The sequence below is a fragment of the Rhinatrema bivittatum genome, chromosome 2 (genome assembly GCF_901001135.1).
Source record: "Rhinatrema bivittatum chromosome 2, aRhiBiv1.1, whole genome shotgun sequence".
Classification (NCBI taxonomy): domain Eukaryota; kingdom Metazoa; phylum Chordata; class Amphibia; order Gymnophiona; family Rhinatrematidae; genus Rhinatrema; species Rhinatrema bivittatum.
The window spans coordinates 147951070-147965378 of record NC_042616.1 but is presented as its reverse complement, the minus strand read 5'-3'; the positions used below and the strand labels follow the sequence as shown (position 1 = coordinate 147965378).

The window sequence follows — 14309 nt, the reverse complement described above, 5'->3', positions numbered from 1 at the left end:
ATCTCTGCCAGCAGGTTTCTGCATCGTCAATGCTATTCCACTAAGATAAGTCTTTTTTTTTTCTTTGATTAGTGCATTTATTTGTCACTGGAAGTCCTCTGTATACATTTTTAAGAGATATTGTTTACATTGGGATACTCTTTTGAATGTTTGCAAGCATTTGTGCAATTTTGACATTGGGATGCGATTTTGAAGTCATTAAGCATTTCTTGCATAATTTGAATAAATTTAGGATTAGTAAAGAGATTTTTTTTGAACAGTGATTGAGAGCCAGGCAATTTGTGCTTGTTCACTCTTTGCTCTTTTCTGAGGTTATTTTTTTTCTTCCTCTAAAATCAGGTGTTGATAAAATACCAGTGGAACAGCTTTGTTTGATTTTGTGTGCAGTCTCTCTTTTCCCTTACATTTTTTTGATAAAAATTCACAAACATCCATTTAAATGTGCGAGTAAATAGCTGACATCCAGAGCAAATGCTCTCTGTTTTATATATATATATAACAAATAATAAAACATTTCTGTTAAACTGTGATTCACAGAACAACTAAAACAATGCAAAAACCATATTACCAATGCATAGGGACCTTCATTTGCAGCTTTTATTTTATTTCTGCTGGAAATTTATCAGTGTTTTTATTATGACACACTAACTTGGGAGAAATGACTCTTTTTTTTCCACTGATTTTCTCCCATTTTATACTAAACACTGATAAATTCCTGGGAAAAATAAAATACACATTGAAAATGAAGGTCATTACAAATGCAAAACCAGATAGAAAATCAAGAGAAGGCCTTTTTTTTTCCAGTGGTCTTTAACCCCGTTTTTGCCCCTTGGAGGAGTCTGCTCCCCTCCCCAGACATCATGGCTGAACAGCTCAGGGATACTCTGGCTGGCCCGAGGCGACTTCTCTGAGGTCAGTGCCACAAGAGAATGCTCTCAAAGCCAATTCATTCGGGTTTGACCCTCATTCCCAACAGCGCCAACATTTCTGTGCCAGTTGGAACCTCCCAGCATAATTTCATTCACACATGCTGTGAGCCAATGAACTGCACCTAAATCCCCCAACTCCTTTATTCTGGTAATGCCCAGGGGGATGCTGCGGTATAATGAATGCCACAATCGCAGTTTCTTCTTTCCTGCCCCTCTCTTCCCTGTGTTTCCTCTCCTCTTGCAGACTCATTTTCTCTCTTTGGCCCCCTATCTCTCCCTGTCCATTCTGCTTCGGCTCTGCCTCGATTCGTCTCCTTACTTCTACAACATGGGTCGCGTCTTGTCTTTCCTTGCAACATAGTTCTCACTCTGCTGGTACCTGCTCTTTAGGATTTCGATTTGAGTCTGATTTTTAACCTCGCTTTTGCATAATGTTTAGTTTCTGTAAGTGCGCTTTGGTTAAAGGCCTTATACAACTGGAAAATCTAAAAGGTAACACCACTGCTAGCGAGTATTAACAGCCCATGGGCAATGATGGAAATGTTTAAAAATAGATAAATAAATGCCAAGGAACTAAGTTTAGGCAGCTAAACTTGCTGAAAACAGATGCCTAGCACTGGAAATCAGCACTGAGCCCCTGACTTTGTTCCCCTATCTTGACTTCTCCCTTGCCGCTCCCACTTTTCAGGATCTTGCATGTAAATGCTCAGACAGGGAAGATGTTTAATATATTCTAGATCTAGGTGCATAACTCCTTAAGTTAAGAACCTAGATCTTTTGAATATCAGCCTCAGTGCATTCAGTGAAAAAGAAGAAGGGGAGCGAGGAAAAGTTGCAAAAGAGCATGGAGGAAGAGAGACACACCACCTCCCTAAGGTGACTGAAAGATGGTCAGAAAGTGACTGCTCTTAAGATTACCTGTACAATAAAAGAAAGAAAAAAGGAAAGACATTTCAAAAAGTTTCTCACTGTTTGCTAGCTCATTAACCTAAAGGTCACCTATCCATCCAGCACAACTTATTCACCTCTCTTCCCTAACATGTCAATGTCCCAATTTATTATTTTTTTTATTTCACCTACCCTGTAATAAATGATATGATACAGAATAGGAAAGAAGTTATAGCTGAATCATTTTTATTCAACTTAATACATTTGTAATTTGTTGCTAGCTACCGAGCTGATGCCACCGTATTTTTCTCTAGCCTTTATATGTGAAAGCTGCATAAATCTGCCTTTAAAACTGCAAGCAAGCAATCTCCAAACAGGCCTCTAATTAAACAGTGCAACGGCCAACATCAATGTTGTGAGCCATACAAAAGAAATAAAAACAAAAGCCATTACATAAGACGGTAAAGTGCTGCCGAGTGCTGACACCACCACGCCTATAAAACAGGGCGAACCAACTTTTCAGAACAGAGAACTGCATGTTTATGATTTGAGAATCTGCCTAACCTGTTGTTCCCTCCACGCACATTTCAGCCACACCTGACGTCTACAGAAAAAAACAAAAAAAAACAACCCAGCACTTACGCATTGCAATACGGCTTCTTGTCGTATCCCTTGTAGGTGTTCATGTTTAGAGCCATTTTGCAGACTTCACAGTGGAAACATCCCTTGTGCCAATACTGTAAAAGAAACACGGGCTTGCATTGGTATTGCTCTTCTTTACTGGTGTTCTCCTTCTCTGCTCACCTGAAGGCTTTATACTTAGAGCAGACAGCACGCTTGGGTCGTGGGTTTTACCTCACAAAACTGCATGCGCTGCAGGTTAAGAAACACCCCGCTTTGTGCAATTTACTCGGATGCTGTTTCCAGATCTTTTAATTTGTTGCAGAGATTAAAAAAAAAAACCACCTTATAAAGGCCATAATCTAGTTATGTAAATAAATAAATAAAAGCAATCACGTCTCATTTTTACAGCGCTTTTAATTCCCCAAAACCTGATTTTTTTTTTTTAATGTGGATTGGCTTACAAAGGGATGAAAAAGAAATGATCTGCAATGTAAATGTAATGCAATGCATCTGTAATGCAAATGTGCACTGTTACTTTCCATTCGAGCAGCTTTGAAAGCACAGGGCCATCCATTGAACACTCGGCTCACCCTAGGTGAATGAAGCTCTTTCACAAATGATTACGCTGTATAGTGTTCAGTAAAAGTGGGAACAACACTCTCCTGGAATTTCAGCCCGCAACCCAATCTTGCTATAACCGAACCACTCTGCCAAAAAAAAGCTGATTTCCATCCCAAAAGCATCAGCAATCCCATCCCAATAGAAGCAAAACAAAACCCCTGCACACGGTGCTTCCCATTATGCGTCCCACTTACATTACAGGGGGAAAGAGTCATGCAAAGTGATGGATCCCAGGGCTAGAGACGTCAGGTAGGACTCATTTCACGCTAATCAACTTCTCCCTGGGACAAACCCGGCCACAAGCAGCGGCTGGCGGTAGGCGGGGAGGGTGGGGAGGTGGGAGCAGCAGCGTTTTCCCCTTTCATCGCGGCGGCCGGTCCAGCGCTGAGCCCCCTCCCCAAATCGCCAGCACCGCAGGCTTCTGGCGGGATTTAGCACTGCGTCAACAGCCAAGGCAGTGCAGGTCCCCTGCCGCTTCCTTCCAGCCTGGAAACGATCTCCGGGCGCGCCAGCAAATGCAGCTAACCGCCCCCTCCCCCAAACCCATTTCTGCCCATTACTTCTAAAAATAAAAACCCAAAAACCAGGAGGGGAGGAGAACTGCAACTGGCCCGGCATCAGATCCTCGGCTGCCTTAGCGGCTGTAACCCATTTCTGAAGGCTAAGCCCTGCTGAAAGGGTCCGATCCCCCCCTCCGGAGAAGCCCCCTCTCGGGAGAGCAGCTCTGCCCTCGGCTCGCTCCTCACCTTATCCAAGCAGTTGACTTTTTCCGTGGGGTAGACGACCCTGCCGCACCGAGCGCACTGGGGGTTCATGCTCACCGGCTTTTAGCAGGTTGCGAAGAAAATGCAGGGCGAGGGGGGAAGGGAGTACACAATTTAGAAGGAAACGATTGAAAAAAAACAAACAGAAAAAAAAAAAAGAAAGCCAAAAGCAGAGCTGTCACACCAGCTTCCAAGTCCGAGCGAGGATCAGGCAGGTCTGGCTCCCCGGCTCTGTAATCCGCCCTTCCTCTGCTCACTGAAGGTATGGGGATGACTCAGAGAGAGAAAAGAATCGCTCACTTTTTTTTTTTTCTCCCTTCTCTTTTCCCAGGCTGCGCAATGTTTGTAACAAGCCAAACCCACCGAACCCTGCAAGGAGCAAAAAAAGTGGCCGCGACGGAGCCGAAAGTGCTGGGAGGAGAGAGGAGAGGGGGAGGGCTCGCCGCCCGGGGCTAGGAGGGAGGGATGGCATGAGAGAGAGAGAGAGAGAGAGAGAGAGAGAGCGCGCAGTCAGACGGGCAATTCCATGTGACAAAAAAAATGGCTAGCCTTGCTTTTTTAGCATCTCGGTCTTCGTGGCATTAAGTACATTTCAGCAGGAGTGTAATCGAGTTGGTCGAAGTCTTAAACTGAAGAAAAGTTGGACATTTCAGCTGGAGGGGGGATGTACCTGTTTAGAGTCTAAGGAGAGTAACGTCCAGAGAAACAAGCGTCTTCTGTGTGTCCAACATTTTGCTGAAATATGGAAGTTTTCATTAATTAGATTCTGCTTTTTTCTTTTCTAGATGATCCAGCTTTCTTAAAATTGAGCCACAACACTTAGGGCATTTTCCTAGTACTGGCACCTTTTTTCTCCCTCAAACATCCAACAGAACTACCAACCGAATCCACGAAATAACTTGTCACCAACCAGCACCAATCAAACCCTTCTCACCCAAAAATGATTTTTTTTCTGGACTATAAAAAAGATTAACTTTTCGCTTATAATATGTATCCTATTATACCTTAATTCACAATTGTTAAGAAAATACCTTTTGAATCTTGTAAGCTGTTGTGATGGCTTCACCGAATGACGGTATATAAAACTCAACAAATAAATAAATAAATAAATAAAACCTTAAAAGGAGTTAGCATGGCTGTATTGTAATAGGGGTGGGGGACCTGGCCCCGATGAACATGAAGGAGGGGATGTCCTTGTTAGTCCTGTGCCCGCCTCCTGGGGTGCTTCTGGTTCTAAGCCTATTGTCCCGCAGAACCCCTCTTCTTGCCAGAGGGCAATTAGGGAATCCAATTCCTGACTAAGGACAATCTCTCCTCTCGCTGATCTCCTCTACTTTGGAGGTGGGTGGATGGGAGAGAATCTGTGGCAGATACAGCAGGCTCATGAGCTGCATCTACACAATGTGGCAAACCAATTTATGGGCCTTATTTTCCCTCTTCCTACCCTGAGCCCAATTTCACCAAGGAAAGAGGGAATCTGAAACAAAGGGGAAGAGGGAGATTCACCCATTATTGAACCCAGAGGAGCAGGCAGTGATGACAGTGATCAGGGTGCATGACAACTTCTGGTCTCCTGACCCTCCCCTGGAGTTGGGATCCACCTTACATGGCCTTCTTTTCACAGCCACCTTCACCTTCCTTGGGCCTTCTAACATCTTAGGGAAGGAGATCAACATGGGAGTCAACTCAACATGTGCTGTTATTCCACCACCAGTGGACTTTAACGCTTTCCTAGGGCAGGAGGTCTACCTTGAGAGACTTTCCCTTTCTGCCTACCTCTGCCTCCCTAGAGGTCACCCTTCTACTCTCCTTATGACCCTTGGTCTTTCAGGGTTTAACTCCTGAGGATTGAGAATTAAGGATGGCAGGCAGGGGCACTTCACCACTGATCTTAGATGTCAGCAGAGCCACCCTTAGGGAGCTGAGCTGGTTTGGAGCCCTTCCAGACTCAGATGACCTGGTAGGCACACTGCTGGATCCCTTAGGCTGCTAGACTGTGGCACCCTTCTGGGTTTTAGAAGCCCTGGAGACAGATGCACCAACTAAAGAGCACCAACATGTGGTGTGCCCTGGCTTATGTCAGTGGTAGCATCTTTCCTTGCCTGGATTGCAGTATACCATATAGGGGTAGACCAGGTGAAAGACCTTGAACCACTTTCTCACCCCCTGCTGTCTCTCAGGCAACCAGATACTAACCTGAGGGACTTTAGATGGTGCAATTCCACTTCTCTGTGCCCCAGGGAACGCACAGAAATCTCTGAGATGACCTTTCCCAGGGCACTTAGGTGTAGCTGCAAGAGGTCATTCAGGAGGTAGGATGGAACATTAACAATGCCACACTTGTCCCTGGCTCCTCCAGGGGCTTTAACCACTGAGGTTTGCACCCAATCTCGGTGTTCTCCCCAGGGCCTTCTTCACTGCAGCCATGGAATTGAGGAACAAAACTGCCTCCCCACTTGCCTTAATAGCTACCAATAAGGCTTTTGGCCACACCAGTTTAGCCACAGCAGAGTTGTACGGATGGATGTTTAGGCCAAGCAGCATATAGCATGATACCATATAAGAACATAAGAACATGCCATACTGGGTCAGACCAAGGGTCCATCAAGCCCAGCATCCTGTTTCCAACAGTGGCCAATCCAGGCCATAAGAACCTGGCAAGTACCCAAAAACTAAGTCTATTCCATGTTACCATTACTAATGGCAGTGGCTATTCTCTAAGTCAACTTAATTAATACTGTAAATAATTATACCTCTGTCTGTTAAGTTACTATAGCTTTGTTTTGTCTTCCCCCAGTTGAACAGCCTTGTTTTATTGTAACTGCATTGATTCTCTTCACTTGTTCAAGGTTCAAAGTTATTACACTCCCTGTTATTTGTAAACCAGCATGATGTGATTGTATCATGAATGCCGGTATAGAAAAACTCTAAATAAATAAATAAATAAATAAATAATAGCAGGTAATGGACTTCTCCTCCAAGAACTTATCCAATCCTTTTTTAAACACAGCTACACCAACTGCACTAACCACATCCTCTGGCATCAAATTCCAGAGTTTAATTGTGCGTTGAGTGAAAAAGAACTTTCTCCGATTAGTTTTAAATGTGCCACATGCTAACTTCATGGAGTGCCCCCCTAGTCTTTCTATTATCCGAAAGAGTAAATAACCAATTCACATCTACCCATTCTAGACCTCTCATGATTTTAAACACCTCTATCATATCCCCCCTCAGCCATCTCTTCTCCAAGCTGAAAAGTCCTAACCTCTTTAGTCTTTCCTCAAAGGGGAGCTGTTCCATTCCCTTTATCATTTTGGTCGTCCTTCTCTGTACTTTCTCCATCGCAACTATATCTTTTTTGAGATGCTGTGACCAGAATTGTACACAGTATTCAAGGTGTGGTCTCACCATGGAGCGATACAGAGGCATTATGACATTTTCCGTTTTATTCACCATTCCCTTTCTAATAATTCCCATGCTGCGAGTTTATACCTCTGCTGCCTAGTGGGTTTCTCTGCTGCTAGGCAAAGAGAGCTTTGCCCAGGTACAATCAATGACTGGCCTCCATTGGCCAGATACTTTGCCTTTTTCTCAGCCTTCATGCCATCTCTTCCCCATTCCTCCTTCTTGGATGGAGTTCTGCTTCCATCTCCCAACACACCACCCTTTGCTGCCGGTGTGCTGCCAGTATGAAGCTAAGCTGTTCAGCATGCCCCTTCTTCCTCTGGGCCAGTGCCATGGATGCCTATGGATTTTGAGCTTGCTCCAAAGAGGAACACCTAATCTGAGGTCAAGGACACACCAGATAGCCCCTTTGGAGCCAGTGTTCCAGGTAAGGGGCCAGGCATTCCAATGGAGGGGGGAGGGGCTCCATCACCTCTGGATTGGTTCCCTTTCTGGCCAATTCTTCAGGTAGCTCGTCTAGTCTGGGAGGTGGAGGGGGACCAATATGCTTATCTACTCTTTCACCTCTTGCTTGTGTGCCATCAGGCACCAATATTATTTCACAATGAGGAGGGGAGATGTCCAGAGTCATTTGATCTTCATCTGGCTCTGGAATATGCTTCTTGCATAAACACCCCCCAACCTCATCAATACATGCTCTTTGAGGATCTAAGCTTGTGGGGGCTGTGACCTCTGGCAGGAATAGGTCTACTTGCACAGCCATCAGGACTGTATCTTCAATCAAACACCTCTACAAGAGGCAGAATTTTCCCTCCTTAAGGATCAAGGGAGGCAGGGGGCATCCTCCCAGGAGGTCAGGAATGACGAATCCTTCTCTTTCTTGGAGGGGAGGGATAGTTGAGACATACCTTCTCTGAAAGGGAAGGATATCTGAGGTATCTCCTTCCTGGAGGACCTGGAGCACCAGGCCATTCCCTCCCTAATATCAGGGCTGCTAAGATATCCTCTCCCTGAGGTTAGTGGAACTGTCCTCTCCCTGGGGCTCAGGGACAACTATCACATTCACTCTTCCTAAAGGACCATGCCTGATTGCTGGAATATTCCAAGAGGTTAAGAATAGCCATAGAAGACTCCTCCTGGGGTCTTAAGTGTTGCCCTAACCAGGTCCTTCTTGGGGGGGGGAGGCTCTCAAAATCTGGGCTACCCACCAGTGGCCCAGCAGGGCATTCCAGCAAGGAGGGGGAAGCCAGGAGGCTCCCCATCCCAAACTCTCAGTCTGCAGGCTGTTTTTGATCAGTTAGTGCAGTGGGGGAGGGGGGGGGGGGGGCTGAAGCCATTGAACGATCCCTTGGTCCCACTTCAGTTTGGGGCTTCTTTCGGGACCAGGAGCAAGCTAATGCCTGAGCTTCTTCTGCCCCAGGGCACCTTTTTGGGGAGAATGAAAAAAGAAATTAGAGAAATCTAAACTTCAAAACAAACAAAGGAAAAGAAAAACAAATTATCTAAACCAAAAAGAAAATAATCCTGTCCATTTTAAAAAGGGGAAAGAGGCGAGAAAGGAGCTAGCTGGAGTTGCTGCTATGACCCAAGGCATCCTTCTAGGGAAAGAGAGCAAGCAAACAAAATACACAAGGAAACTATCAGGGAAAAAGACAAGTTATATATCTTGAGCCAACAGCAGCAGCAGCAGCAGCAGAACTTGACTCCAGGGCTTTCTCTCTCTCTGCCTGGAAACCAAGCCTCACTAAACAGAAACTCTAAAGAGAAAAACAAATTCTAATTCCCCCAAAGAATCCTCTTAGTAATCCTCCTCTTCAAGCACCCCTGCACCAGCTTGCCCCAAGGGAAGCAGGGGCTGAGGGAGGCCTACGAGCAACAAACAGGGCCAGTGAAAGACTATTTGGAGCCCTAGGTGAACCGTCGGTAATTCACCCCCTTCCACCAACTAACCTCCAGCACAGCACTCCCTCCTACCAGCGGCAGAGACTCCTTTCCTTGGCGGTGTTGGCTCTGGGATTTTGCCACACCTGAAATTTTGGCACTGTAGGCGACCACCTAGTTTGCCTAATGGAAGCACTGGCCCTGGCAGCAGGGACACAAGGAACACGCACGCAGCCAGGCCTGGTTATATACTCCAGTGCATGCAGGGACTTGTAGTATTGCTTTTCTTAGGAAAGGCAATAGGAAAATCAGAACTCAGGTCCCTGCATGCAGTGGGGTAAAATAAGAACTAGATCAACCTGTCCTGAAAATCTGGAGCCAGTTTGCAACCCTAGAGCCAGAGAGATCTATCTCCTCTAGCCTCAACCCCTCCTCTCCTGTTCCCTGCAGGCTGCTTGGGAGGAAAGGAGCAGGAGCAAGATGCATAGGGCTGTTCTCTGTGGAATGAGATTTGGGTACTGGCCAGAGTTGAGTTGGGGTGCACAGGGCTAGTGCCCCAACTCTATTGGCCAGTGCCTAGAATCTCACAATGTGGAAAATAGCCCTCTGCTTCTGTCATTCCCACCCTGTAGGAGTTGTCTTTTGCCTAGGGACAGGAGGGGACGTGCTGGAACAGACACAGTAGCGGACCCATAGCTCTGTGTACTCCTGGGACTCAGGAATCTGCTACCAGAAGAAGCGGGAGAGAGAAGGGAGAGGTAAAGGCTGAAAGGGAGTGAGTTGAGAAGGGGTGAATATCTTCTCTTCTTCCTCAGTTGGTGATGGAGTGCTTTGCATAATGGCCCCTTGTCCAGCCGGATCATCCCTAGTGGGTTCCTCAGTCTCAGAAGGGAATGTAGGTGAACTGCTAAAAGACCACTCCTGCTGATGCAATGATGGTCCTGTCATGATGAAAAAAGAAATAGTGAGCACTTGTATCATTTTCATATTTTCTCACACAAAGAGATACATTTTAAAAGCCTTGCTTGCGCAAAAACAGCCATATACTCACATATGTGGGCCGGGCGTGAGCAACGCAAATTTTAAGAAGCCACGAAGTACACGCGTGCATACCCATGCATGCATCAAGAACAAGGGGGCAGAAAAGGGGCGGGAATGGGTGGGGAATGAACATTCCAGGGCGGGGCCAAGACTTATGTGCATACTCCAAATTTTAAAAAAGCTGGCCATGGCGCGTGTCCACATGTTATCCTCGTAACTTTACTGCTGGTCCTGATGAGCAGCAAGTCTAGAGATCTTAAGTTTTAGAGCTTTCAGCTGAAGAACCAGAGGGGTCTTGAAGACCTCAATATCAACTGGACAAACTGGTGGACTAATCTGAAAACCTGTTTTTTTCCTTCGCACGAGCATGTTTTAAAATCTGCCTGCATACGCGCACAAAAGGCACTAAAGCCCTAGTAGAATTACACGCGGGATATTTACTTGAGCTGCCTCTTATGATTATGCGCATACATAGATGCAGCAGGGGGATTTTTAAATGATACGCGCGCACTTGCACGCACGATATAAAATTGCAGCGTATCTCCGCTCTCGCATCAATACGCACATTTATGGGCGCACGTGTGTTCCTTTTAAAATTAACTGGTACAGCAGTAGCCTTCTAATTATCAATTTTTAGTATCTTGAGGGAAAGCTTGTACAGTACATAGTAGATTTAATAAGGGACATATCTATATTAATGAAAGGAAATGATTTTTTACATGTCATGCAACATATGCTGTTTTGGACAGACTGTATGCAAACCTTAAAACTGCTATGCATAACAGATACATGTATTCATAAGTACACATTTGTGATGGCGCTCAATGTATCTTTTTCACTGCCTGCATTTCACTTGACATATGGACGGAGCATAGCTTGTTCTTTAACATGTCAGTATAATTCAACAATCGCAATCAGCCCCCCTTCTCTCCTTCCCCCAGAACAATCCTGTAAAAACACAAAACTCTAATGGTACTGAGGTCTTGTGGGGACAACTTTGAAAATCAGCTCCAACCACACTGGCAGAGCCAAGAGATCTGCCTTACTATTTGATTCTTACATGATCAGTGATGTGCTGCCAGTTTATCATCATAGGGCTCTCGCCAGCTCTGTTTCACCTGGTGAAGTACTCCTCTTCAAATAATTATTTAACCCTCCACCACCTCTCTCCAAAGAGCAAAAATGTTAATTGTACATGTGAATATACAATAACTTAATACTGGTTTATAATCCAATCACTGGATTCTTGGCAGATTCTGAAACCAATGAATTATTTAAAAATATTGTGCATGAGCTTTTGAAACCACAGAGAACCATTCTTCAGCTATCACATCAGAAACATTCCAATGAGAAAAAGAGATCTATGTGGTCCCAATAACTCATGTACAACATTTTCTAGTAGAACTTACATTGATCCAGTAAAGGCCATCAAAGCATGCGGAGAATCCAGTTTACTCCAGGAAACATACAGATACTAGATCACTGTGCTATATATTCCAGTAACTAAACTGAAAATAAAATGTTTTTATGGGCAGCAGTTTTTTTGTATTGGTCTTTTTTTTCTGATTTCCTACTGTGTGACTTCTCTTAAATCTTTTTCAGGCTCTCCTTTCCATTTTACTTTTCTCTTCTCTCCTGTCTTCATCCCTTTCTCTCCTCCTCTGATACCTATCTTTCACTTTCATCTCATTTTTCTTCATTTCTCTCTTCTCTATCTTTAAATCTCTCCCTTACATCACCATCATTCACTCTCTCTATCCATTCACATCTGGATCTCATCCCTCCTCCTCCTCCCTCACTCCTCTTATATCCTTCACTATCTCTCATCTTCCAGTTCTCTGTCCGAACACTTAACATTCCCAACTCTCCCCTCCATTACCTGTCTCAACCCTCAACTCCCCTTCCACGGTTGTTCCCCCCTCAATCAATTTCCTGCTATCTGGCTCCCTTCCCCCCAACAGCCATTCCTCTCTCTCTCTCTCTCTCGCTCACCACTCCCCATCAACCTCACATTGACTTTCTCATCCTCCTCAATCATTTCACTTCTTTCAGCTCCTCTTATGTTCTACCATCCCCTTCTGTTTGAATTCCTCATTCCATCAACCCCACTCTATTATGCTTGCTGGCTGTGGCAACCCGCAACTGGCCTTGCTCACCTGACGTCGCTTTGGACCTACCCCGGGTCTCCTCATTGCAGCAGGAAGTTGCTGCCGCTGCCGCTATTAACCTCGGCTGACACTCTCCTTCCTTCTGGCAGGGCTCCCTAGGCGCGCATGTGCGCTCCCCTCCTTGATATTTAAAGGGCCCGTGCAGGAAAGTACTGGCAGGCCCTGCAGATGATGTCTGCAGGGCCTCCCACCCTACCCCTCTACCCACCCACCCCTAGGTTTGTGTTTCTTATATAACCTGCCTAGATTCATAAATGGCAACAAGGTAAATTAGTTTTTCCATAATTGCTATTCATCAAAAGTCAAAAATTACCAAAATGAGGACTATCCAATGTAACTGCTGTGGAGCCTTTATTCTGAGGGAAAGCATCTGGAAACTTAGAGCTTGCCCAATTTGTGCACAACTCTCTTCCTTGAAAAAGGAGCTGACTGAGGTTAAAGCTCAATTAGGTTCAATTACAAGAATTACACCCACATTTCATTACTCAGAAAATAATTCCCCAACATCACAGAAAAACCAGAAGTCAAGAAAAAGAGATTCATTAGGCTCAGGTAGGACCCACAGTCACCCATTCTTGACAGATGGACAGCCAACAGGTACACCCTCCCACTCAAACAGGTCATTAAGAAATTCTTTAAAATCCAGGATTACAGTGGGCTCTGGAAGAATTAGACCTGTGATGAGGAGACACACAATGTACCAAATGCAAAAAGAACAAAAAGCCTTCTCTATATTAAAAACTGAAGAAGTTCTTGAGAAAAACATTGAAGTGTTACCAGAAAAGAGAAAACAAACACAATGCATGCAGAATTTCAAGATCCATAAACAAAAGAAAAATCTAATTGAGATGGATAACTCTGTCAACAGTGGCACAACTGCAAAAGGAAAGAGTGAAGTGAATAACAAATCTCAAATTAAGTCTCATAAGGCGTCCAGGAAAAGCAATAACCTTAAAGAGAGTACCTGGAAGGCTATGACCACAAATGCTCATAGTTTGGGAAATAAAATCCCAGATCTGCAGGCCCTAATGACTGAGGCAGAATTGGACATTGTTGCTATCACAGAGACATGGTTCACAGAATCTCATGATTGGGATACAACAATACCAGGCTATAACTTGTTAAGGAAGGACAGAGAGGATAGAAAAGGGGGAGGTGTGGCTCTTTATGTCAGAAACAACATCCAAGCATCTGAGCTGCAAGGAAGTTGGGGCAAGGAAGAAGCACTAAGGGTCGACCTAAAAAAAGATGACGGAGCATCCATTTATATTGGAGTGGTTTACAGGCCTCCAAACCAAAAGGAAGAGCTGGACAGAGATCTGGTTGAAGACATCCATAAGATAGGTAAGAAGGGAGAAGTGGTGATCGTTGGTGACTTTAATATGCCAGATGTAGACTGGAAAATCCCATCTGCAGAAACTAAAAATAGTAGAGCGATAGTGGATGCCATGCAAGTATCTTTGTTCAAACAAATGGTATTGGAACCCACGAGAGAAGGAACTATACTCGACTTAGTGCTCACTAATGGAGATAATGTCTCCGATGTCCAGGTGGGCACCCACCTCAGCACCAGTGATCATCAAACGGTATGGTTTAATATCACTAAAAGAATAGGGAAAAGAACCACAAAGACCCGAGTTTTACAGTTCAAAAACACAGACTTTGAGGAAATGGGGAAGTACCTGGAGGAAGAACTAAAAGGATGGGAGAACGAGAGAGATGTGGAGCAGCAATGGACCAATCTAAAAGGAGCAATCACCAAGGCAACTACTCTATATGTTAGAAATGTAAAGAAAAGCAAAAGAAAATTGAAACCTATCTGGTTCTCAAAGGAGGTAGCTGACAAAATTAAAGCTAAAAGAACAGCATTCAAGAAATATAAAAGATCCCAAAGGGAGGAACACAAAGAAGAATATCTGATTCAACTGAGGGAGACAAAGAAATTAATCAAGTTGGCAAAAAGTCAAGCGGAAGAGAGGATTGCCAAG

At 44.7% G+C, this 14309-nt stretch overlaps 1 protein-coding gene across 1 annotated transcript in view; it reads right to left on the bottom strand.

Moving 5' to 3' along the window:
• The window catches only part of NEBL (nebulette), a 673305-nt gene extending 669178 nt beyond the window's left edge, over window positions 1–4127 (bottom strand). The window contains exons 1-2 of the mRNA XM_029588730.1: window positions 3809–4127; window positions 2460–2554 (exon numbers count right to left, since the gene is read on the bottom strand). Coding sequence (XP_029444590.1) covers window positions 2460–2554; window positions 3809–3877 — 164 coding nt within the window. The 5' untranslated portion in view covers window positions 3878–4127. The remainder of the gene's footprint in view (window positions 1–2459; window positions 2555–3808) is intronic.
• Between the last annotated feature and the right edge of the window lie 10182 nt (window positions 4128–14309).